The 24519-nt window shown below is 32.6% G+C and overlaps 1 protein-coding gene across 4 annotated transcripts in view; it reads right to left on the reverse strand.

Annotated features, from left to right (window-relative positions):
- Positions 1-3128: 3128 nt before the first annotated feature.
- Positions 3129-24519, reverse strand: part of LOC105226277 (uncharacterized) — a 314083-nt gene continuing 292692 nt past the window's right edge. For all 4 annotated transcript variants that reach the window (XM_049452483.1, XM_049452485.1, XM_049452482.1 and 1 more), the window contains 4 exons: positions 7374-9522; positions 7046-7291; positions 6815-6925; positions 3129-4794 (listed from right to left, as the gene is read on the reverse strand). In XM_049452483.1, coding sequence (XP_049308440.1) covers positions 4510-4794; positions 6815-6925; positions 7046-7291; positions 7374-9522 — 2791 coding nt within the window. In that variant the 3' untranslated portion in view covers positions 3129-4509. The remainder of the gene's footprint in view (positions 4795-6814; positions 6926-7045; positions 7292-7373; positions 9523-24519) is intronic.

The raw sequence follows: 24519 nt of genomic DNA on the forward strand, positions 1-24519 counted from the left end.
TTTTTTATTTAATTTTTTTTAATTATATATTTTATTTTATTATTTAAAAATATATTTTTTTTATATTTTATGTTTTTTTAATTATATACTTTATTTTATTATTTAAAAATACATATTTTTTTATTTTTATAATTTAATAAATGTTATATTTTTTTATTTTTTCTCCATTCTTTTCAAATATTTTTAATCAAAAACGGCGAATTAGATTGTTTGTTTAATTGTATAATTTAAAAAAATTGTTTATTACATTTCATTTTTCATTAAAAAAATATTTTGTTTAAAAATTGCAATAAGAAATTTTAAATAGAAAAACAGGCTGGAATTATTATTAAGTGTCGCAAAGTTTAGCCAAAAAATGTAATTGTTTATTTTTTATTTTTTTATATGAAATTTTTTAATTTGAAATTAGTATCGCTATTGCTTTGTAAAAAATATTATTATTAAATTATTTGAAGTTCTTTTGAATTGTTTACAAGTGCACGATATTTTGAGAAATTAAATAATTTTTTAAAGTTTAAGTTTTTTTAATTGTTTAAAAGAACACAATTTTTTGTAATAAATTTTCTATTGTAGTAGCAGAAGTATGTATATGTATGCGAAAAAATTTTATCTTGCATTAAATTTTTACGTAAAAAATGTTCGTTTTTAAATTTAAATTTTTAATTTAATTTTAGGTTATAATTTTTTTTTTTAATTTAGTTAAAATTATTTTTATAGCATAAAAAAGTTTATTTTATTTTAAATTTTTCTGTTAAAAATTGTTTGCTGGTTTTGTATTTAATGTTTTAATTTAATTTAAATCAAATTATTTTTATAACAGAAAATAAATATTATCTTACTTTAATTTTTTATGTTAAAAATTATTACTTTTAGTAATTAACTTTTTAATTTAATTTTATAAAAAAAAAATAAAAAAAAAATTTTTGGTTATAATTTTTTAAATTAATTTAATTTGAATTATTTTTTAAGAAATTATTTTTTATTTTACTTTAAATTTTTATGCCAAAAATTGTTAACTGATTTTGTATTTAACTTTTATTATAATTTGGGTTATATTTTTTTATGATTTGTTGTATCTAATTGCATTAACTTTAATTATTTTTTTATAAATTTTAACAGTCTTTTGCTGCGCCACTGTAATTTATATTTAATTTACTTTAAGAAAAATATATTTCATAATTTTATTGTTAGTATTCTATTTTTTATAATTTTTTCATATTTATTTATAAAATGAAAATTTTTAATTTTTTATAAATATAAATTTATAAATATTTATTTTTAAGTTGTTTTCATTAATAAAAATTTATTATTTTTTTAATTTTAATTTGTTACGATAATTTTAAATTTTTGTATTTATTTCTATTTATTAATTTTTATTTTAATATTTTTTATATTTTTATTTTAACTCTTTTTATTTGTAATTTTTTGATTTTTTTTTTAATTTTATTTTTTAAATTTTATTTTTTAAAAATAATTTTTTTAAAATATTTTTTTTTATAATGCAAAACTAAAATGCAAAAGTTTTATTTTTATTAATTTGTTTGTTTTTATTTTTATTTTATTTCTTTTTATTTTTAATTTTTTTAACTTAACATTTTTTTTTATTTACATTTATTTTTATTTATATTCTTTCTTTTTAATTTTTATAAATTACATTTTATAAATTTATAAATTTTAATTTTTTAGTTGTTTTACTTATAATTTTATTATTATTTTTTAATTTTATTGTTTTTGTTAATTTTTAAATTTTTAAATTTGTATATTTATTTATTGATTTTTAATTTAATATTTTTATTTTAACACTTTTTATTTATAAATTTTACATTTTTCTAAATATTTTTTTTTTATTTTAATTTATTATTTTTTAAATTTAAATTTTTTATGTTTTATTTAAATTATTTATAATTTTATTCTTATTTTTTTTAATTTCATTGTTTTTGTTAATTTTTAAATTTGTATATTTATTTATTGATTTTTATTTTAATATTTTTATTTTAACTCTTTTTATTTATAATTTTTACATTTTTCCAAATATTTTTTTTTTTATTTGTTTCCATTTATTTTTATTTTAGTTTTTTACCTTTATTTTAAATTTTTTTAACTTAAATATGTTTTTCCTTTACGTTTATTTTTTTTTTAATTTTTCATCGCCTTTTAAAATAATTTATTTTTTAGTTTTTTTCACCACTTTTATAAAAAAAAAACTTTTAATTTTATATAAATATTTTTGAACTCTCAATTATATTGTTTTTTAATCTTTATTATTGTTTTTTAATCTTTATTATTGTTTCTTAATCTTTATTATTGTTTAAATTTTACTTTATAATTCTTTAATTGCTTATCCCACGAAAAACCCGTGCCTTTGGCTCACTTAACAATCGTTTTATTTCGAAATTTTGCGCCTCACAAATAAAAAAAATCGATATTTAAAAAATCGCATTTATCAGCTACGCTATAAAAAGGTTTTATTTCCACTTTACATTTGTATAACTTCATTTACCAAATGAATTTCACAACAAAAAACACCCAAAAATTCTTAAGTGGGTAGGTGCGCAGTCTAGTAGTGCAAAAGTTCAACGAATTTGAAATTACAAAATTCACACCTAACCTCACACTTAATGCGTAAACAACATTTTAACAACTTACTGGCTTTAACTCGACCACAGGCTCGTCGCTTTGGCCCGCTAGACAGCTTAACAACGCCGCTTCTATGCATTCGTATACCTTTCGTGACACAACTCGTCGTTTTTTCGCTGACTGTTTCGACTTCGGAGCTGCTAGTTCTATCGCGCATATCAACGCTGTGCGTTTATACCATTTCACTTGCCGCAACCAGACTTTCATAACACTTTACCATTCCAAAAAAAAGTACCACTTTGTTTTTGTGTTTGTTTTTCAGCTTGTATTTCTTGCAATCATAATCATATCACTTCACACTAAGCTCTTCTATATTTAATTTACAATTTATTTTAGCTACAAAAATTCACTTGGATAAGCGTGACCCAAAATAAACGCTTATCCTACTAAACATATACGTACGCATGAGCACGTATTTTTGTATGTTTCGTCGAAAAAACTTACATCAGTTTAGTATTTCTATTAATTTTGTTGTTTTTTTTGCGTACTGATTTTTGTTGTTTTGTGAAATTTATTGTAACACGCATTCGCTATAATTGTGTAAAAGTACATATAGTTGATTACATATAATTACTCTGCCAGTCACGAGAGCAATGCGATTTTTGTAAAAAGTTTATATGCCGCACACATATGCGCATATACATGTGTGTGTGTGTTTGTGTATAAATTCAAAAATACTGCCACGAAGAAATGCTGCTTTGTCCTATAGGTCGCGTAAAGACCTGCTATCCGCATTAGCTGAGTTGCCATTTGCGTTTGCGCAACCTTACAAAAGTCCACAAAAAATCCCTATATAAAAGTTGTACAGTCAAAAATGCTTGCCGGTCAATTCAATTGTCGGCTAAATGTGGCGGCTTCAATTACAAAAGTAAACAAAGCTCGTAAATTCGCGTCATTTCAATAATTTTCTTTAATATGCACTAAACGCGCTATATACATATGTATATGAATATAAAAAGTTGTCATGGGCGGTTGGCGGCCAACTTCATAGACACACATTGACGTATGGAACTACTTCCTCGGCTAAGCTTAAGTGGTCACAAGCATTGTTGTTGCTGTAACACTTTTTGCGGCTAATAAGTAGTCTCAAACATTGTTGTTGCTGCAACACTCTTTCCGACTCATCTAAAGTAGCCTACAGCGTTGTTGTTGCTGCAACACTTTTTCCGGCTAATCTAAAGTAGTCTCCAGCATTGTTGTTGCTACAAAACCATTAAGCTCACATTGCAATGTCGGCTGCAAGCGTCTATATACGAGTATATATATATGAAACACATATGTATTTGTATATAATTTTGTGTCACTTTACTTCATAAACAATTTATACGCCTTTTCACATACTTAATGCTTCTTCTTTAACTCTTTTTTGCTCGCTAGTAAAGCAGTTTTTGCTGGCAATTTACTTTTTGCGTACATAGAATATGATTTTTATTAATATTAATATGTATGTTTGTATATATTTATATATGTATGTATAATTGTTATCATTATTGTTATTGTTGCTGTTGTTGTTGTATAATTTACTTTTACAAAATGCATTGCTATGTCCTATCAACCAAGGTACATATGTACGAATGCGCACGAATGTGCTTACGAATGGCATTGAAGGCCACGACACGAATACAATATTATCATCATCATTAACATCATCATGATCAAAAGTTCAGTTTACTATATAGTAGCTATAACATCGAGTAATTGAAATCGTGCAACATCTATTACACATGCATACATCCATTGGTATATTTGTATATATATATATTTATGTATATGTATGTATGTATATCTACAAATTTTCTTTATATGTACTTATTTAGTCAATACTCTAATTGCTTTTGCTTTCACTTTGCGCCGCTTCTTCCTGCCTGCCGTTTAATTGTCACACTCAGCGCTAGTTGTTGTTGCCTTTGTTGTGTCTGCTGCTACTGTTGTTGTTGTTGTGTTGTTAACTGCTACATTTGTTGCCTCACTGCTAACGCCTTCGAGCGTTACGCTGGTTGTGGCGCTGGTCGCCGCTGCTGCCGTTACATCTGTTGTTGCGGAGTTGGACTGCATTTGGGGGGTGGTGGAGTTGGTGTTGTTGGTGCCATCGATTTCATCGGCCGTTGCTGCATCGCCGCTGCTGCTGATAACTGCCGTCGCATCAGTTGGAGTTTCCTGCAGAGCGAAAAAAAAAATTGGAAAGTTAGGTTAGAAAATGTAACGGTATTACAAAATTTATATTCAGGCCTAAGCAAACAGCTGATAAATAAATAGTGTGCAACAAAATAATATAAAATTATATTGCAAACAAGAAAAGGAGAGAGAAATTATAAAAAATGAAATTTTTCTAGTTGGATGACAAGACCGGTAAGTCAATACTCTGAAGACTGTATGACAAGGGCGATAAGTCAAGACTCTGAAGACTGTATGACAAGTTTAATAGCTGGTAGCTGGAGTATACGACAAGAATGTCACCGGTGAACACTGACTAAAAGCGAGAGGATTAAGACTCTACTACTAAGACTCGAGAGTAGTCTCAGGGCCACCCGGTGCTCAGCAATAATGTTTTGCAAATTTTTTTCTCCCACAATTAATGGATCCCGGGCTCAAAACTTATATTCTCTCTATAGCCCTGATTGTGAAACATAAACATAAAGACAATATTTATAACGTTTCTATGCTACCAGTTTAGGTTATATATTTGATCTTAAAGTAGGGGATCCCACTTGGACACCTTAGAACGCCGGTCCGTTGTGATCAGCGTGCAATGAGTCTGGCATGGCACTGGTCACCTCTTTGCATATCCCGCTAACCCTACTCATCTGAACCCTTCACCCTTTGGTCCGACGCCGTCGAAATATTACGTTTCTTCCGCTGGATGACGGCGATGACAAATTATCTAATCCTTACGGTGATTAGGTACTCGTTACAACAACAACAACGATCAGTGTGGTACCTAGAACTCTAATAAATATTTATCAGTCCTAAGATCGGCATCTTTCTTATGTTTTTTTGTAAATAGACATTCAAGGTTTGGTACATCATAAAGTCAAACGGTTTTAGATCGAGATTGTGATAGAGCTGGGCACACGCAATGGAGGTATAGGACCGTTTTTCTACTACCTACGAGTTTGGCTGTAAGTCTATATATACTTTTTCTGGACGTATTTAATAAGTTCTTAGTTCTTGTCTTGTCATTTTTTTGTCATATATTCTTTGCTATCTTGCATTTGGTTGTAGATTTTCATCTGTTCTGAGTTAATTGTTTTAATTGTCTAAATTTAACTTGTCTCTTTATCGTTTTTAGTTTGTACGGCATCGTCTCTGCCGCACACTCGTCTAGGGAGGCTCCCGACTTGGCCAACTCGTCTGATTTTCCCTTGCCAAAAATGTGCCTATGACCGAGAATCCAAATTATGGTGTTGATCTGCCAGTGAGTTGTCAGCCTTCCTACAATTGTTGACCATGCTTGAGCTTAGTTTTGGCGACGACAAAGCTAGTAATGCCACCTGACTATCTGTGTATGTGGTAGCTCCCTGTATCCTCCTGCATTTGTTCCGTAGAACTCCACAGGCATTCTCTATGCCTACTATTTCTGCTTGGATGATGCTAGCTGAGTTTGGTAGACGGATGGCGAGAGGCATATCAAAATCTTTGAAGTATACTTCCGTCCCAACTCTGCATTTCCTATTCTTCTAGTTCCTATTTTGGACCCGTTGGATTACATTGAGTTAGTATTTTTCTCTTCTGCTAAATCTCTTCTTCATTCACGTCTAAAGAATAGTATATTCCCTTCCCTAATTCGCATATTTCCAACTTTCTTTGAGCCGTCGGCTTAGACTGAGATACTGTTCCTCTCCTCTACTAAACCTCTTCTCTATTTACATCTAAGGGGTATTCACACCTGGAATTCACTATTGAAATTAAACCTTGAGAGGATATGGTCTAATCTATATGAACTATATCATCAGACCTCAAAAATACAATAGTTTTCAAAACGTTTAGGTTAAAATTTTTACATTCCGGATTCTTGTAGAGCATACAATTTTCTAAAAAAATTCCCTCAGGGTATTCGTTTGGATTCAAAAATGCATATATGTAAGTATGTATATATTTCTAGCATCCATAAATTTAAGCGAAAAAAAATATTATAAAAAACTTGACTACAACAACAATTAAATTAAATTATAATTACCAATTTTGCTTCAACTCGCTGACGTTCATGCATCGCATTTAATAATTCACGCAAATGCTGATTCTCCTTGCGTAGGCGTTCACGTTCCATGTCGCGTTCATTGATCTTTGGCTAAACGGAAGAGAAGAGAGAGGAAAGTATATGAGTTGCGTACAAAATCGAATTGTCATTTAGAAAATACGCGTGCTCATTAGCACACTGTCAAACACACACACATACACACACACATACCAAAAGTAGTGAAATTTGCGAATTCAACGAGCTGACAATCGCATTCAGCGCATGACAGGGCACGCTTGGCTCCAGCGAGTTGGCGTGCTGTATGCGATTAGGTCCACAATGTACGGGCGTGCTGCTGCTCGTGTTGGTGTTTGCGGTACTTGTGGCGAGGGTGTTTAGACTCAATGCAATTGGTGTGGTTTGCGTGGAGTGGTCGACCATGGCCAAAGCGCTGTTGAGCTTGCTACTCAGTGTCGACTGTAAGGAAGTAAAAAAGCAAGTGTGTTAAAGTTTGATAAATGGCATTAGGCATTTGTGTAGCAAAATCGCTGATACATACCAGAGTTTCGTAAGCGTCATTGACTTCCATGTGCTCCTCGTCGTTGTGGGTGTTGGTATCGTTAGTGCTGGTTATTTGGGCTGTTGCAGGTGCAGTTGTTGTTACTGTTGCTGTTGTAGCTGCTTCCTTATCGTCACACACTGTGGTTGACTCCACTGCTGCGGGTTTGTCTTCTGTCTCTGCCGATTTTTGCGTGGCGCTAGGCTCACTTTGCGGCTCTGCGGCTGCAGCCGTATTTGTTGTTGAAACGCTGCCAATTGTTGCTGCCGTTGTTGTTGTTTCTGCTGCATCCTCCGCTACTTTGCTTTCACTTGCTTGCTCTTCGTTCACCTCCAATTTAACTTTGTCTTGCTCCGCTTCCGTCTTCACTTTCTCCCCAATTTGTGGTTGCGCTGTTTCGTCCTCTTTCGTATTCACAGTTTCTGCTTTATGTTTAGCATCCAACTGCTCGGCTGTGGCCGGCTCACCAACGTGACCCTCATTGAGCGCCTGCGACACCTCATCGGCGGATTCTTCCGGAATGCTGTCGGCACTAATCGTACTCTGACGTTTCACCAATTCGGCCATGCCCGTTTGGGTCACAACCGTTGTGGCGGTTTCCTCTGGAAGCGTCGTATTTACGATCGTTGCATTGGAAGCACACTTTTCCTCCTCCTGTTGATTTTGTTGTTGCAGCTGCTGTTGCTGTTGTTGTATTGCGGCCGGTGGTGGCGGTAGTGGCGGTGCTTTAAAACTACCAGCCGGTGGTGGCAAAGGCGGCGGTGGGGATGAAGCTTGGGGCGTCTTCGATGCGAGCGTCGGTGGTAGAGCCGGTAGTCGCAGTTCGTCGATCTCGCAATAGCCATCGTCATCTTCATGTATGTCCTCGTCCATCAACGCATTTTGTAGCACGGTGCGTACGCTGGTCGGCGTTTTGGCCGTGGGTGTCTGCTGTTGTGCAATCTGTTTATTAGGCGGCGGTAATGGTGGTGGTATATCGGCAGCTGACACACTACCGTTCGCCGCTATTTGTGTGGTAGTCGACGAGCCAGTCGAATTCATTGTTGATGTTGAAGACGAATTCGACGAGGCGGCAGTCAACGGCGTCAACGGCCGTTGGCTGTGATGATGGTGATGTTGCTGTTGCTTCTCATGACATTGATCGCACACAGCTGTAGACACAGCGGATATCTCTTGTTCGGGCGTCACATGCATATACTCGTTGAGTACCTCGGTTAGCGATTGCACTTGCGCGTACGCGGCTAATGCAATGTCGGCGCTGTCTTTGGGCGCTTCCGGCATCGCCGCAATGTCGACGATCTCATGGAAGTGCTCCACCGGCAGCCGGAACATATCACAAATTATTTTCTGTTTCTCCAACAGGCCGTCACGTATGGAGACGTCCAGCCGACGCAGCCGTTCGGCTGGTGTGAGTACCGGTTCGGCGGTATGCGCCGGACTAATGCTGATCTGTATGGCGGTGGGTTCGACCAATGGCGGCGATGACTGCATCAACGTGCGCGTATTGTTCGAATTGTTTGAGTAGACAATGCTGGCACTGTCACGCTTCGAACCGCTGCCAATGCCAGCGCCACTGGCACTGGAGCCGAACTCATCAGCGCCGACGCCCGCATTATGACCGTTCGCCTGACGTGCAGATTGCGTGTGACGCAGTGTTACACTGGCGTTTTCATAACCGCCGTTGTTGTTGTTCGGCTCACCACAACTGCGTGTCGACATGGTGCGATTAACGGCAGCCGATGACGACGATAACGATGCTGTGGAGGCGGACGATATGGCCGCTGACGATGAGCCAATCGAAGGTGAGAGCTCATTGTGACTGAGCCGCATTTTGTGGTCGGCGCTGCCTGCGGTTGATATACTCTCGCGACGACCATTGCGTAACTGTACATTGTGATGGTCGTTATTGTTATTGTTGTTGACATTTACCGAGGTCGCTGTAGCGACAGGCATCATTGGCGCCAACGGTGTGGTCGTGACGGTGGCGATAGCCGAGGCGGGCTGCGGTCGCTCCGGTGTGAGTTCAAGTGACTCCTTTGTATTGGAATGCGGTATGGTGGCGATCGCTGGGTCATCGACTGGCTCATGGTTGGCGTTCTTCGAGCGTGGTTTGTACTGTTCGGCGGCGTCGGAAATATGCTTGAACCACCTGTGGGCGACATAAAAAATGAAAGTGTTGGATGAATAAATGTTAAAGCAAATTATGTTTGTGGGTAAGTTTATAGTTTCTTTGGGGAAGGCTTCAAAAGTAGCGGAGTGAAATAAAATTTTCAATTTTAGAAAATCGTAATTTTTGTAAAAACATAACCTAACATTTTATGAATAAAAAATAATAAAATATTATGAATATTTGCAAAGTCTGCTTTTCTTTGCGCATTTGCTCTACCTTGACACCAACGACGCACGTCGTCCGCCGCCTGTGCCACTCGTGTTGTTGCCGCCATTGTTGGTGGCCTCATTGAAGCTGCCACGTCGGCGCTCCTTCTTGCTTTGTCCTTTGCTCGGCGTCACATTGAGACTGTTATTATCGCCGCTGTTGTGATGACCGTTATTTTTATTGCCGGTTAGTTGCAGCAATGAACCGTTGCAGAGGCTCTTGCGCCGTACACCGCTGAAAATGTCTTCGGGCGAGAGAAAATTCATTTTCATGCGTGTTGTGCGGTTTTATGGCGGTGAAGCGCCTTCGTTTACCGACGTTGTTTGCTTTTCAGTGGCAAAGCTGATACTGCAGATTTCACAGCCTCTGCTGTTTCGTTCACTTTAAACACTTTTTGCGCACATATTTAATGGCGTTTTTATTTTGTCTTATTAATTATTTATTTTTGGTTTTAAATATAACTTGTCTTGTTCTTAAAATTCTTGAAAATCTGTAGATTAAGAAGGTAATTAAGAAGTTTCAAAAAGTTAGATTGATTATTTTAACACCGCGCCACTTGGCAAATAATTTTTATTTTTTATTTATTTTTATTTTTTATTATTTTTAATATTTTTTTTTATTTCTTATAATTTTTTATATTTTTCAATTTCTAATATTTTATTCATTTTTAATTTTTTTCCTCATTATTTATAATAATATTGTTTTCTTCGAAAGTGAAGCACCAAAAAATATGCTTTGAAATACGAGAATATACGGAAAAAGTAAAAATTCTATGAAAATCGTTGCCTACATTTAGGAGCTTTTGCAATATTTTTAATTACTACTGTGCAATAAGGGGTTACATGGTTTTTGGGGTTTCAAAAACCGATTTTTTTCACTATAGGTGATCCTGCAAGGAGTCATCCTGCCAACGCCGGCGCATCTTTTTTCAGAGGCGTCACCGGAAATGGTGTCGCAATGTTTAAAATATCTTTTTTTTTTAATTTCAGAATATCTTTGCTAATAGTGTATGTTTGTAATAATAAGAAAATCGAATAAAATATTTAATTTTTTATATGAGAAAAAAAATTGTTGAGAATATTGTTGTGAATATGATATAATTTATGCGAGGTAACCCAATTAACCCCTTAATAGACAATTCCTTTCTTACACATAAAATTAGATACTAACTAACCGTGAACCTCACTCCATCAAATTTAGTTTCGCAGCCATTGAGGTAGCGGTAAATTTACAGCTTCGGAATTCAACCTCCTTTAGAGAAGTGTCTAACCTCTTTGACCTCGGATTTACTGACCGTGCATAACAATAACATTGAGTCACTTTGTGATAAGACGACGGGGTGTTTTACTTCTAGATAACTATGCTTTGCAGAAACTTGGCCAACCTTGGGTTGACACAAGCTCCTTTTAACCCAAGATAGATCCCAAAGTATGTAGTGAGCTCTTTGACCCGAGTAAGGTTAGCCTTTCACTAGTTGTGGCGGTTCTAAGAGCCCATTGTTCTATCGGCGTCCATACTGTAAGGTTGCAGAAGCTATTTGGAACGAGATCAACATTTAATTCTTGATTATTCCGCGTTGGCGAGATCAAAGCTTTAAAACTTGGGAGCTCACGCTTTGAGATATTCCATCGAACTGGTGGGAATATAATATAAATGCTTGAGCTAATAAATATATAAGATCGCATACAGTATTTCTATTTGTATGGCTTCACGAAAGACTGCATATAGTACAAGTGCGACTTCTGGATCAGCCATCAAACTTAAGCTTACCTAACCTCCAACTAATAATGTTAGAGTCCTATCGAAAATCGATCATTTTAAAAAGACTGAGAATTGATTTAAAGATGCGATTATCACTATAGCTTGTGCCTACAAGGTATGGTTAAGCATAAAGCAAAGAAAAAATATGAGAAAAGTATTGCATACATTTCGGCGCATTTAGTATACATTTCGGAGCATTTGGAAAATATGTGAATTATTCTCTACTGGGGACTATTAAGGATAAATTACTATGCTTATAGGAAAAAATTAGCAACTACCTAGCATTAAATGAAAAATTTTCGCTTGTAATGGGAAATTGACTAGTTAAAAATTGCTTAGTATTCAGTGAAAAATTCAAACATTAGGCTTGTGACTTTGAAAAACCATATGGATCAAGTAAAAAATGCTAAAACGTGCTATAACGGGCTAGTCCAAACAAAGCAGAATAAAGATTACCCCTTGCAATGAGTAGCAAGTCAATTTCATAGGATATTTATTTAAGTAAAATCACAAATACCTATCGGTATCGGTATGTCAAGCTTTGCAGTATAGAATATTGTATAGAGATAGATTCAAATTCATTTCATTTTAGTTTCGCATGCAGCTTCATTCACGCTCAAAAAAAGTGTCATTTACTGACAGCTTCCATAGTAATATTGAAATGGAAATACTATACACACCACTAGCACACCGCAAGCAAACCTACAAAAACACCACACTCATATACCCCACACACCAGCCAAACGATATTGCTTTCAAAAGCCATTTAAAATCAATTTGAGAAAGGTTGCCAGCTGTTGCTGCAGTTATTACGCGTTGCTGCTGCCGCTCCTCCTGCAGCTGCTGCCTGGGAAAGTGGCAAAGCAAAATGCGTTGTTGAATGCGTCCGTTGAACTGTGACATCGTTAGTCAATGAATGAATGAATGGCTAAATGAATAAGTGAATTAAGGCATTACGCGAATGGCAACGCATCATAATTTGCGCGTTAAACTGCTATTTATGCATTTATAATTCCCCAACAAATTATCACAAATAGCAGAGAAAGTAAGAAACGTATATTTTATCCATATATATGTATATGTATCTATGTATATATGTATGTATAATAATAATATATTGGTACAATAATTAAAGCCATGCGCTGTGTGGGTGAATTCCATTCGCATTTCTTGCGGGCGCAAACCGCAAACCAGCCAAATATGCAAAATATTCTTCGTTTCTTGTAAATCCTTAATTTTGTAATTTTTAAATTAAATTTTCTTTCCGTTGTTGTTGTTTTTATATTACAAATTTTCCATACTTTGCAGTTTTTAATGCGCTTACTTGCTTAAATTACTGAATTTATTTATTTATCTTTCCATCAATGTATTCTTCTGTAAAGAATACTGCAACTCAGGGCGATCACTGAGGGTTGTGAAGTGCAGCATCAAACAAGCAAGTAAGAAAAAAAATACTCAAGTAAACAACAAAACTAAAGGGTGATTTTTTAAGAGCTTGATAACTTTTTAAAAAAAAAAAACGCATAAAATTTGCAAAATCTCATCGGTTCTTTATTTGAAACGTTAGATTGGTTCATGACATTTACTTTTTGAAGATAATTTCATTTAAATGTTGACCGCGGCTGCGTCTTAGGTGGTCCATTCGGAAAGTCCAATTTTGGGCAACTTTTTCGAGCATTTCGGCCGGAATAGCCCGAATTTCTTCGGAAATGTTGTCTTCCAAAGCTGGAATAGTTGCTGGCTTATTTCTGTAGACTTTAGACTTGACGTAGCCCCACAAAAAATAGTCTAAAGGCGTTAAATCGCATGATCTTGGTGGCCAACATACGGGTCCATTTCTTGAGATGAATTGTTGTCCGAAGTTTTCCCTCAAAATGGCCATAGAATCGCGAGCTGTGTGGCATGTAGCGCCATCTTGTTGAAACCACATGTCAACCAAGTTCAGTTCTTCCATTTTTGGCAACATCTTTGAAAAAATACGGTCCAATGATTCCACCAGCGTACAAACCACACCAAACAGTGCATTTTTCGGGATGCATGGGCAGTTCTTGAACGGCTTCTGGTTGCTCTTCACCCCAAATGCGGCAATTTTGCTTATTTACGTAGCCATTCAACCAGAAATGAGCCTCATCGCTGAACAAAACACGCGCGCGAAACACATTTCGAACCGAACACTGATTTTGGTAATAAAATTCAATGATTTGCAAGCGTTGCTCGTTAGTAAGTCTATTCATGATGAAATGTCAAAGCATACTGAGCATCTTTCTCTTTGACACCATGTCTGAAATCCCACGTGATCTGTCAAATACTAATGCATGAAAATCCTAACCTCAAAAAAATCACCCGTTATTTTCGGAGTGAGAATTAATAAGTAGTACTTAAGAAAATAAAAATAAAATATTAAAAAAATTAAAAAAAAATAAATATTATTAAAAAAAAAAAATAAAACAAAAAAATGGATCATAAAGCATTTCGAGTGTTAATTAAGCATTACTTTTTGAGGGAATAAGGGAAAACTCACCGTTGAAATACAATAAAGCCTTAAATTTACAAAAAAAAAAAAATAAAAAAAATATAAATATAAATAAAAAATAAAAAAAAAAATTAAAAATAAAATATTTTATTTTTTATATATAAAATTATATTTAGTTTTTTATATACATACATACATATAATAATACATAATTTTAATTTTTTTTCATATTTTTTCAGATTGTACCTTTACAAATAATATTATAAATAAAAAAAAAATAAAAAAAGTAAAAAAAATAAAAATATAAATAAAAAATAAAAAAAATAAAAAACAAAAAAAAAATTAAAATATAAATAAAAAATAAAAAAAATAAAAAACAAAAAAAATAAAACTAAAATATTTTATTTTTTATATATAAAATTATATTTAATTGTTTATGTACATACATATGTATAATAATAAATAATTTTATTTTTTTCATATTTGTACAAATTATACCTTTACAAATAATATTATAAATAAAAAAAGATAAAAAATAAAATAAAAAAATTAAACAAAAGTAAATAAAAAAATAAACAATAAAAATAAAATAAAATTAAAATAAAAAAAAATTGAATCTTAAAAAAAAAACAAAAAAAAAATATTTTTCATATATAATAATAAAATATTTAATTTTTTCAAATTTCCCTTGATTATTTCTTTACAAATAACATAATGAAAATTTAAATCGATATTTTTGAGTTACACCCCCTCTTAAGTGTAGTCGCTCAGTTCAATCAGTCGGACTGAAGTATGGAGCGACTTGGAGCTTTTTGCGTCGAGATCTTAAATTTAAACCGTACAAAATACAGAAGCCGAAGACGCTCGATATCGCTTCGCTCTATGGTCTATTGAAAAGTTCCAAGAAGATCCGACGATTTCTATCCAAATTTCGTTCAGCGATTCAGTCCATTTCAGGCTCAATTGGTATGTAAACAAGTAAGATTGCTGCTTGGGACGAAGCGCAAGCTGAAAAGATTCAAGAGCTGCCATTTCATCTAGAAAACACAACGATTTGGTGTGATTTGTAGGCTAGTGGAATAATCGGTGCATATTTCTTCAAAAATGATGCCAATGAGAACGTAAGAATGGATTTACGGAGAGACAACTTTGGTAAGCAGATACTTTCACATTTTGGGCTAGACGATTGGCCATCAAGATCGTGTGATATCACACCGTTAGACTTTTTTTCTGTAGAGATATGTAAACTCTAAGGCTTATGCTGACAACACTGTTTCGATTCAGTCCTTGGAGCAAAACATCACGAGTTTAATTTGTCAGTTATCAGTCGAAATGCTCGAACGAGTCATCGAAAATTGGACTCAACGGAAGGATCATCTGAGACGTACCCGCGGCCAAAATTTGAAAGAGATAATTTTCAAAAAATAATAAATGATAATAAACATCACCAAATAAATTTGAAGTTTTTTATTATTTTTGAGTATCACCATTTTATAAAAAAAATCTTTAGACTACAATCTCCCTTCGATTTTTTTTCGATAAAGGAATCACCGACCGCCTTTTGCATTAACTTTTTTTTTTTTTTGAGGCAGTTTCTGTGGAAACTAATTGAATTGTTTCCTTGTAATTACATTAAATAAGTGTAGACATTATAATTTGACACAAATAAGGCGAGTAAATGCAACAACAAAAAAGCTATAAACTGTAATTTAATGAGAGTAAATGCACAAGCATGCTCTTAGCATGTTGTAATATGCTTGAGTTACCAATATTTGTATATATTAAATAGAATATATGTACGAGTATACATACAAGTATGTATGCCTGAGTTCACGTTCATGTCAGTGAAAGCGGTATGTAAATATTTTAGCGTTCGCTTCATTAATTAAACATGAAAAGGACAACGCGCAATAATAATTGCAAGTGCTCTAGAGAAATAAAATCAATACGGCTACACTGAATAGTTGTGGTGCGTGAATGTGAGGCATTTGATATACGAGGGCTGTCCGATAAATAACCGACCTAACCATGATGCACGCGACTTTTTCAAATTTTTTTTTTTTTTTCCTACATAGTCTCCTTGTAACTCCACACACTTCTCCCAGCGATGCTCCCATCTCTGCAACCCTTCCAAATTACTTGGCGTCTTTGTCTGCAAAATACGAGTTCACGAAAGAGATTGCCTCCTCATTTGACGAAAATCTCTGGCCGCCGAGCGCAGTTTTAAGTTGAGGAAACAAAAAAAAGTCGCTTGGTGCTAGATCCGGTGAATAAGGTGGATGGTCAAGCAGTTCGAACCGCAATTCGTGGATTTTCACCATGGCGAAAATGGTGCGTTGTCTTGGTGGAACAAGACTTTCTTTTTTTGCAAATGTGGCCGATTTTTCGAAATTTCTTCCTTTAGCTTGTCCAATAATGATGCGTAGTATGCTCCTGTTATAGTTTTTCAAGATAGTCGATAAAAATAATTCCATGGCTGTCCCAAAAAACACTCGCCATCACAGCCGAATACACAGCTTTAGGTTTTTTTGGGGCTGGTTCCCCCTTTTCAATCCACTGTTTAGATTGGATTTTTGTTTCGGGCGTATAATGATGAATCCAAGTTTCGTCTACAGTTATCAATCGGCGCCAAAACTCGGTCTTATTGCCTCTAAACTGAGCCAACAGAGCGCTGGAAATGTTCATGCGCGCACGGTTGTGGTCTAGCGTAAGCAAACGCGGCACCCAACGCGCGGACAGCTTTCTCATGCCCAAATCTTGGTTTAATATGTGACAAACAGTTTCTCTTGACATCTTCATAATCTTAGCTATTTCCCTAACTTTAATCCGGCGGTCGTCTAGTACCGATTGATGAACTTTAGCTATGTTATCGTTAGTGGTTACAGTTTTTGGACGCCCAGGACGTTCATCATCTTCCAAGCTCCTGCGACCACGATGGTGCAGAGTCACCATACACAGAGTCCAACTCATCTTTGATTTGTGAAGGCGTATTGCCTTTCAAAAATAAAAATTTAATTACAGCTCGATATTAAATTTTTTCCATTTTGGGGAAATCACCGAAATAGACTCACAAAAACGACTGTCAACAGATAATTGCGCAAGATAAATTTCTGAAATTTTGGCGAGTAGCTATTATAATATGCACAATTTGAAGTAGAAACTTTTTTTTCAGATGTGCCGCTAGCTTCACGTTGAGGTCGGTTATTTATCGGACAGCCCTCGTATATGGCGTCAGAAAGAGACAACGATATATGGAAAATAAAATGAAAGAGGCAGTGAAGCGTAAGATTGAGCTAAGTTTTGTCTGTCATTTTTACTCAGGCTTCTAGAATTCGAGTGGCGATTGATAGGCAACAAATTGAAAAAAAGCAATAAAAGTTATTGGTAGTAAATCTCTTCTTCCATTAATTCATAAAAAGTAGTAATAAAAACATGTTTTTCTCTATGGCAATAGTTTATTTATAGTTCCATCAGTGCATCGGAGAAGTCAAAAAACTTTGTGAATTACACTATTAGTGTGAGAGAGAGATAGAGCGGGAGATAAAATGAGTACTAAGTTTTCCTTTTATATATATCTCTTTCTACGATGAGAATAATAGTAATAAATGTTAGAAAGGAGTACCAAGTTTTCCTCTTTCTCCCATAAATTAGCAGATTCAGCAAGTTTTGTGACTTCTTTGACATGATTGGCACATTTTATTTTATTTTTATTACATATTCCATACTTTCAGCTCAAATTGTTTACACTAAAATTAATTTATTCAATTAGGGTGTAAACAATTACACTGAATAAATTTAAAGTGAGCAAGGAAAGTAGTTTTAAAAAACAAAACATATCAGCGGAACGCATCAGTTGAGCTGTAACGCCGCGACAAGTATATGCTTTTTTGATATACCACTAATTTAGTCAATTAGTAAATTGAGTACATTTTTAATTGAATCAATTAGGAGCCTGTATGATAGACTTCTAAGAAGCCCAGACACTAATTTAGTCAATTACTAAATTGAGTCAATTAATAACCTGTCTGAAGCGTTTATAAGAAATCAAGTCCCTAACTTAGTCAATTATAACTAATAAATTGTGTAAGTAAATTGCTAATTACGTCAATTAAAAGTTTGCCTGAAACGTTTTATAAGAAGTCGGTACACTAAATAAGTCAATTAAAAATGTATGTGTACATAAATTGCTAATTAAGTAAATTAAGAGGCTGTTTTAAATGCTTATCGAGTCACTAATTTAGTCCATTAGTTAATTGTGAACGTAAATTGTAAATCGAGTCAATTAAAAGCCTGTCTTAAATGCTTATCGAGTTACGAATTTAGTCGATTGGTAAATTGTGTACGTAATCTGCTAATTAAGTTAATTAAGAGCCTGTCTTAAATGCTTGATGAGCCATTAACTTTGTCGAATAGTGAATTTTGTACGCAAATTGTTAATTGTGTAAATTAAAAGCTTGTCTTAACAAGTTACCAATTTAGTCGATTAGTGAATTGTGTACGTAATCTGCTAATTAAGTCAATTAAGAGCCTGTTTTAAATGCTTATCGAGTCACTAATTGAATCGATTAATTAATTGTGAACGTAAATTGTTAATTGTGTCAATTAAATACCTATCTGAAATGCTTATAAGATATATATGTAATTTAGAGAATAATTTAGTCAATTACTTAATTGTGTACGAAAATTGTTAATTGAGTGAAATTAATATAGAGCTGGTCTAACCGAGTAAATTAAAAGCCTGTCTAATAGTCTTATCACACAGGAGTTAATTGAACAATTAACCGGTCTTTGCTCGATAAAAACGCTAATTTGGATCGATTTACCATACAAAATAAAAATCTTATTTCACTACATTTACCTAATCGTATTGAAATCGAGTTGAAAACATTAAAAAAAATATATATGTAGACATATATAAAAATTAAAAAATATTTAGAAAAAAATTAAACTCTGCGGGTTATTGTCCTCACTGTAAATTTGCCTGTTTTAACTCTGTCGGTTATTTTCCAGGCTGTAAATTTGGTTGTGGGCCTGGATAAAATAGCAATCAGCTGTTGAATTTTATTTATCAGAAAAAAAAATAAAAATAAAATGAAGAACACAAGCAAGTGTAACAGCTGATCTTTAATCGCGCCTATCGTTGATCGAGTAGCTGGCTGTGCGAAAAGCAAAAATTGGTTTATCAATTATAATTAATTTAGCTGTGCGAAAAGGCTATAAAATGCTTACAAGAAGTCGAGCCACTAATTCAGACTATTAGTAAATTGTGTAAGGAAATTTCTAATTATATATACTATACTATTTTAAGAATATCTCGCCAATGTTAATATATTTCATTTACCTTCCGGCATATTTTGGAATCGCAGACAGCTTTTTTTTACTTAATTGCCGATATTTGTTTGCAGAATTTAATTGAGTGTTGAACAAACATTTCGACAAGCATTGCCCAGTGATTTTACTCATACTCAACTTTCTTACGACTTTCGCAAGCTTTATAAATGCACTTGCAACTTGCAGTATCCACACCATATTCCTTTCTTCGAACTCGAAAGCAAGTTTTAAAGTGAGAAGAAAGTAACTGCGCTTTTTAATTATTAAAGTTTATATGTCCGCTAACAGTTAAGCGCGAAGTAAAGGTTGCGGCCAAAGCAACAAGGACCAGATCAAGGCCAATAGGATATTTGACTACTTTAACTAATAAATTATGTAGCATTGTTCGACAAATAACTGTCAAATTGAGTGAGTTGCGAAGGTCTCCACAGATTATTGATAAGTCGCGTAATTGAAAATCTACAAACACTTTTAAGTGTCGTGAAATTTTAATGAAATTAAACAAAAGAGACAGTGCCAGTGTAGCAATTTGAGTGTGGAAAGGAATTCATATAATTCAGCAAGTCAGCGAGGAAATCAAAAATCCGAATGAAATCTATTATTTCAACAAGTTATTCGCAGTTTACTTTGTATTAGTATTTATTTGTACGAGTTGATCTGGTTAATGGTGCGCAAAGCAGGTCAAATAATTTGCAGTGCTGTATCCAACATTTCAATTGAATTTTCAAAACAAAAAAAAAAATACCGAAAGTATGAAAATATTTATAATTTGGGTCTGCAAAAGTGGATTTTCGAAATTATTTGCTTAAAAAATGCTCGCACCACATGCTACAACTGCTCGGAACAGCGGAACAGCGTGTTCAGCCAATCAGAATGGTGCGATAAAGCGAGAAAAATTTAAACTATGAATTATTTTAATTTTAAATACTGCAAAGACGTAGCAAAAACAACAAAAAATGTTAATTTCTTAATATTTTGAAGTTCAAGTGGCGGCAAAATCAGCATCAACAGCGACAGGAACGGGCGATAAACTGCCAAAACTAAAGGATGGCTGGCGTTGAAAGATCGCCTCAACTGTGCGCTGTGCTTAAATACCGTTATGTGCGCGTCAATATTGTTTTGGCGAAATGTGGCTGGAGAGCGCACCGGTTACAGAAATAATATCATAAAGCAAAATAATAATACGATACTGTGAAAATTAGCGGAAATTTTGAGATGAAAAAAATGTTAGGGCGGTACTAAAAAAATAGAATATACTTTTGATACACATTTTGTTGCATAAACGGTAATAAGCCGTTAAAAATATTGCACTTCAAACGATTGGCGACGATGTTATGCAAAAATACATACTAATATTTTGGATCTAGTACTACCACCTAACTAAAACTTGTTCTAGTTAAAGTGTTTTTTGCGTACGACTTAACCTGCCCTAGCTCTAGTTGAAGTTGTAAGTTAAAAGAAGGCCTTATCAACTAGTCGGAAGGCGACGGTATCAAATAATTTAGTACGTAACTGAATCCCAACCTAAACTTGGAATCAATATTTTCAAATAATATACAAAAAAAAAATTTTCACAATTTAAGGACCACCTTAAGTCCATACAAAATCCATATATGTATATATAAATTTTTGTTTTGGCAAAGTGTTGACTACTTGCGACGTTCGCCAAAGTGGAAATGCGTCAATGAGGTTAGGTATAGCAGCGTTGATTCGCTGGAGCGAAATCAGATGACGCTGACGGAATTCTAAAAAGTCTAAATTAAGTTAATAGATAAATAAATATGCGAATTTGTTTAAAAATATTTAGTTCTATCTGCTCTAATGTGTGAATGGCTGAATGATAAACAATTGAATGTGCATTCGCATCTTCTTCTCGGTTAACGTAAATTCTTGACACTCGGCCAATAGTGTTCGGTCACGTATTATCTATTTACTATCACGCAGATCAAATGCCGCTAATGTGCCTTGAAGTGTTTCGAATGGTATGCATTTTCAAACAAAACTCATTGATTAAAACATATTCTTCTTTTTTTTCTACTCAGAGCTTTGCTATGGGTCTTTTGTTGAGAAGCATTAAATTTTTTACGAAAAAAACACTACCGAAAAGCAATTTAATATAAAATATATTTTTAAAATATAACTAAAATATATTTTTAAAATATAACTAAAAATATTTTTTTAATCTTGACTGCAACTTGACAGCAAAACGTTCTGATCCACATTGATTTAAGGGAACTGACACCCCTCCATTATCACAGAAAGGCATAACTCAGACGAAGTTGGAATTTTTATAGTAAAAAACTTCTTCTTCAATGACCGAGTATGCTAAGGTTTTGAACTTTGATATCGTATGTTTTCTCCGACTTAGTAAAAAATGTTGCCTACTTTTAGGATGATCATCAATTATCATATCGAAGACACACACCCAATATGGTACTAGTGGTCCTAAGGCCAGTGAGTAATTTTCGTATGACATTTTGTAAATAGAAAACAGGAGCATTTTAATAAAAAATTGTTAATTGATTTTTTTCAAAGACACATTTTTCATCAGATTCAAATTTTGTTGTTCAATAACCGGGTATATTATGGTTTATGGCTTTTGAAGCTTTGATTTCTCTCACACAATAAAAAATGTTGCCTACATTTAAGATGACCACTTTATTATATATCTAAGACGCACACCCAACATGGTATTACGATAAGTAAGCAATATTTAAAATTGAAACAAAAAAATGTAATATAATTTTTTTTCTGGAGCTTGAGTTTTCATACAGAATATTATTAATATAAACTTTTTTTTCAATCAAAACATTTTTTTTAATATTTTTTATTTATAATTTATAATTTATTATCTATATTTTTTATTATATATTATTTTTTCAATAAAAAACTATTTTTTTCTATCAAATATAGTTTTTTTCGATTAAACTAATTTTTTAGGATTTTTTTTTTATTTTATTAAAAATATTAAATTTATTATATTAATTTATGTTTTTTTATTTATATTTTATATTATGTTTTTGTGTAGCTTATATTTTTAAATATTTTTCATTTGAAAAAAAAACAAAAAAAAAGTATATAATTCACAAAAAAAGTTTAAGTATTTATTACCAATGAACATTTTTTCATGCAAATTTAGATGTTTTAAATTAATAATTGATACAACATTTAATATTTTTTTTTAATGCGTTTTCTCAAATATTTTACTAAAATAAACATTTAATTATACATTAACAAAATATTTATTATTATAATTTATATTTTATTTTCCATAACTTTTATATTATATTATATTTTTTATTCGAAAAAAAAATCAAAAAAATTTAACAAATTTACAAAAGGAAATTTAAGTATTTATGAACAATCGAAATGTTTTTTACGAAATATTTTATTAAAAATTTATTAAAAATATAATTATTTTTATATAAATTTATAATTTTTTGTTTATATTTTATATTTTCATTATAAAATGCTTTTTGTCAAAAAGTTTATTGAAAAAAACTTTTTTTAAATATTTATTTTTATAATTTATATTTTATTTTCTATATTTTTTATTATATATTGCATTTTTTATTGGAAATAAAAGCAAAAAAGTACACAACCATACACAAAAAATTAATAAACAAAAATATTTTTTTTTTCAAAAATTTTACAAATAATATTAAAGTTTGTATATAAATATATTTGTTTTTGTAATTTTTATTTGATATATTATTTTTTTTTTCCTTTTATTTTAGTTAATTTTTTATTATTTTTATATCTTTTATTAAACTTATATAAATTAAAAAAAAGTTCAAAAGCAATAAAAAGAATTTTTTTAAAACATTTTTCAAAAATTGTTTTATATAAATATATTTATTTTTTAAATTTATATTTTATATCATATTTTTTATTTATTATTATTTTATTTATTTTTTAACATATTTTTATATTTTTAATTATTTTTTTTATTATTAATTTTTTAGCAGAAATTGAAGCAGTCATCTCCAACATCAAACACAGTTTGGAAAGCAAATAAAAAATGTATTTTATTCCTCTGCGCAATTGAAATAATGCCCCAAATAAATTATATTAATTAATAGCAAAATGTTTCGTCAAATTAAAAACGAACATATATCAATAATTACTAAGCGAATACACACAAAATAATTGCAGTTGTGTGTATGTGTGTGTCACGCCAGTTTGCAGGCAGAATGTGAACGGCCACATGGCCGTCTCGGTATTCACAAATTATGAAAATGCCGTCATGGCTGTCACGTCAACGCCTTAGTCATGCACACATACACACATACAAAGCCATAAACCAACACTGAAAGCATGCAGCGTAGCTGCTTGCCAGCTCATAAAATAAATTTCTTTTAAATATTTTTCAAATAACAATTAGTTATGCCAAAGAAAATATAAATAAAGCACTTGAGTATAAATATATATGTACATATATGTGTTTACATATATACTTATATACTATATAGCGCAGAAAATATTAGAGACTTCCGCTAATTGGACCCTGAACACGTTCAAAGCGTAATATGCAGTTTGCCGGTACGAGGAACAATCAACTGATTATGAGTATGTGGGGTGTACGTGGCGTATGAGTAATTTTCGTGAAATTTTTGTGGGCTTGAGTGAAGTAGGTGGCTGTTATATGTAGATACAACAAGAATTAAATATTAAGTATTTAAGAACATATCGAATACATCGGTATAAAGCAACCACACATACTCGTACATATACATACACACATATACATTTTAGGGGATTTTTTATTTATTCGTATACGCCTGAGGTGAGCTCTTAAGCAAGGAAATGTCATGTAATGTATGAGTATTATATGTAAATATATACGCGATTATTTGTTGTTGTTATTTTGCCAACAAATTCGACAGTCAGACAAATATTAACATATAAGAACTCATGTATACATTTTTTTTTTTTGTATTTTTCTGGAATTTAGGCATTTTTTTGTTTTTTGTTTCCTCGAGGAACGGCACAAATATATCACATTCACTTTATCGCTTTTGTCATAATTGTTTTTGCACATTTTATGTACCTTTTGCTTAAACTTAGAATATTAAGTGCTTTCCTTTTGATTTTGAACGCGCCCAAATTTGACGGACTGGCCTTCAAGTAACAGACGACAGCTCACTCTACACAACATAAATAAACATATGTTTGCGTTTGCGGTACTTATGTATTATTTACTC

The sequence above is a fragment of the Bactrocera dorsalis genome, chromosome 3 (genome assembly GCF_023373825.1).
Source record: "Bactrocera dorsalis isolate Fly_Bdor chromosome 3, ASM2337382v1, whole genome shotgun sequence".
NCBI lineage: Eukaryota > Metazoa > Arthropoda > Insecta > Diptera > Tephritidae > Bactrocera > Bactrocera dorsalis.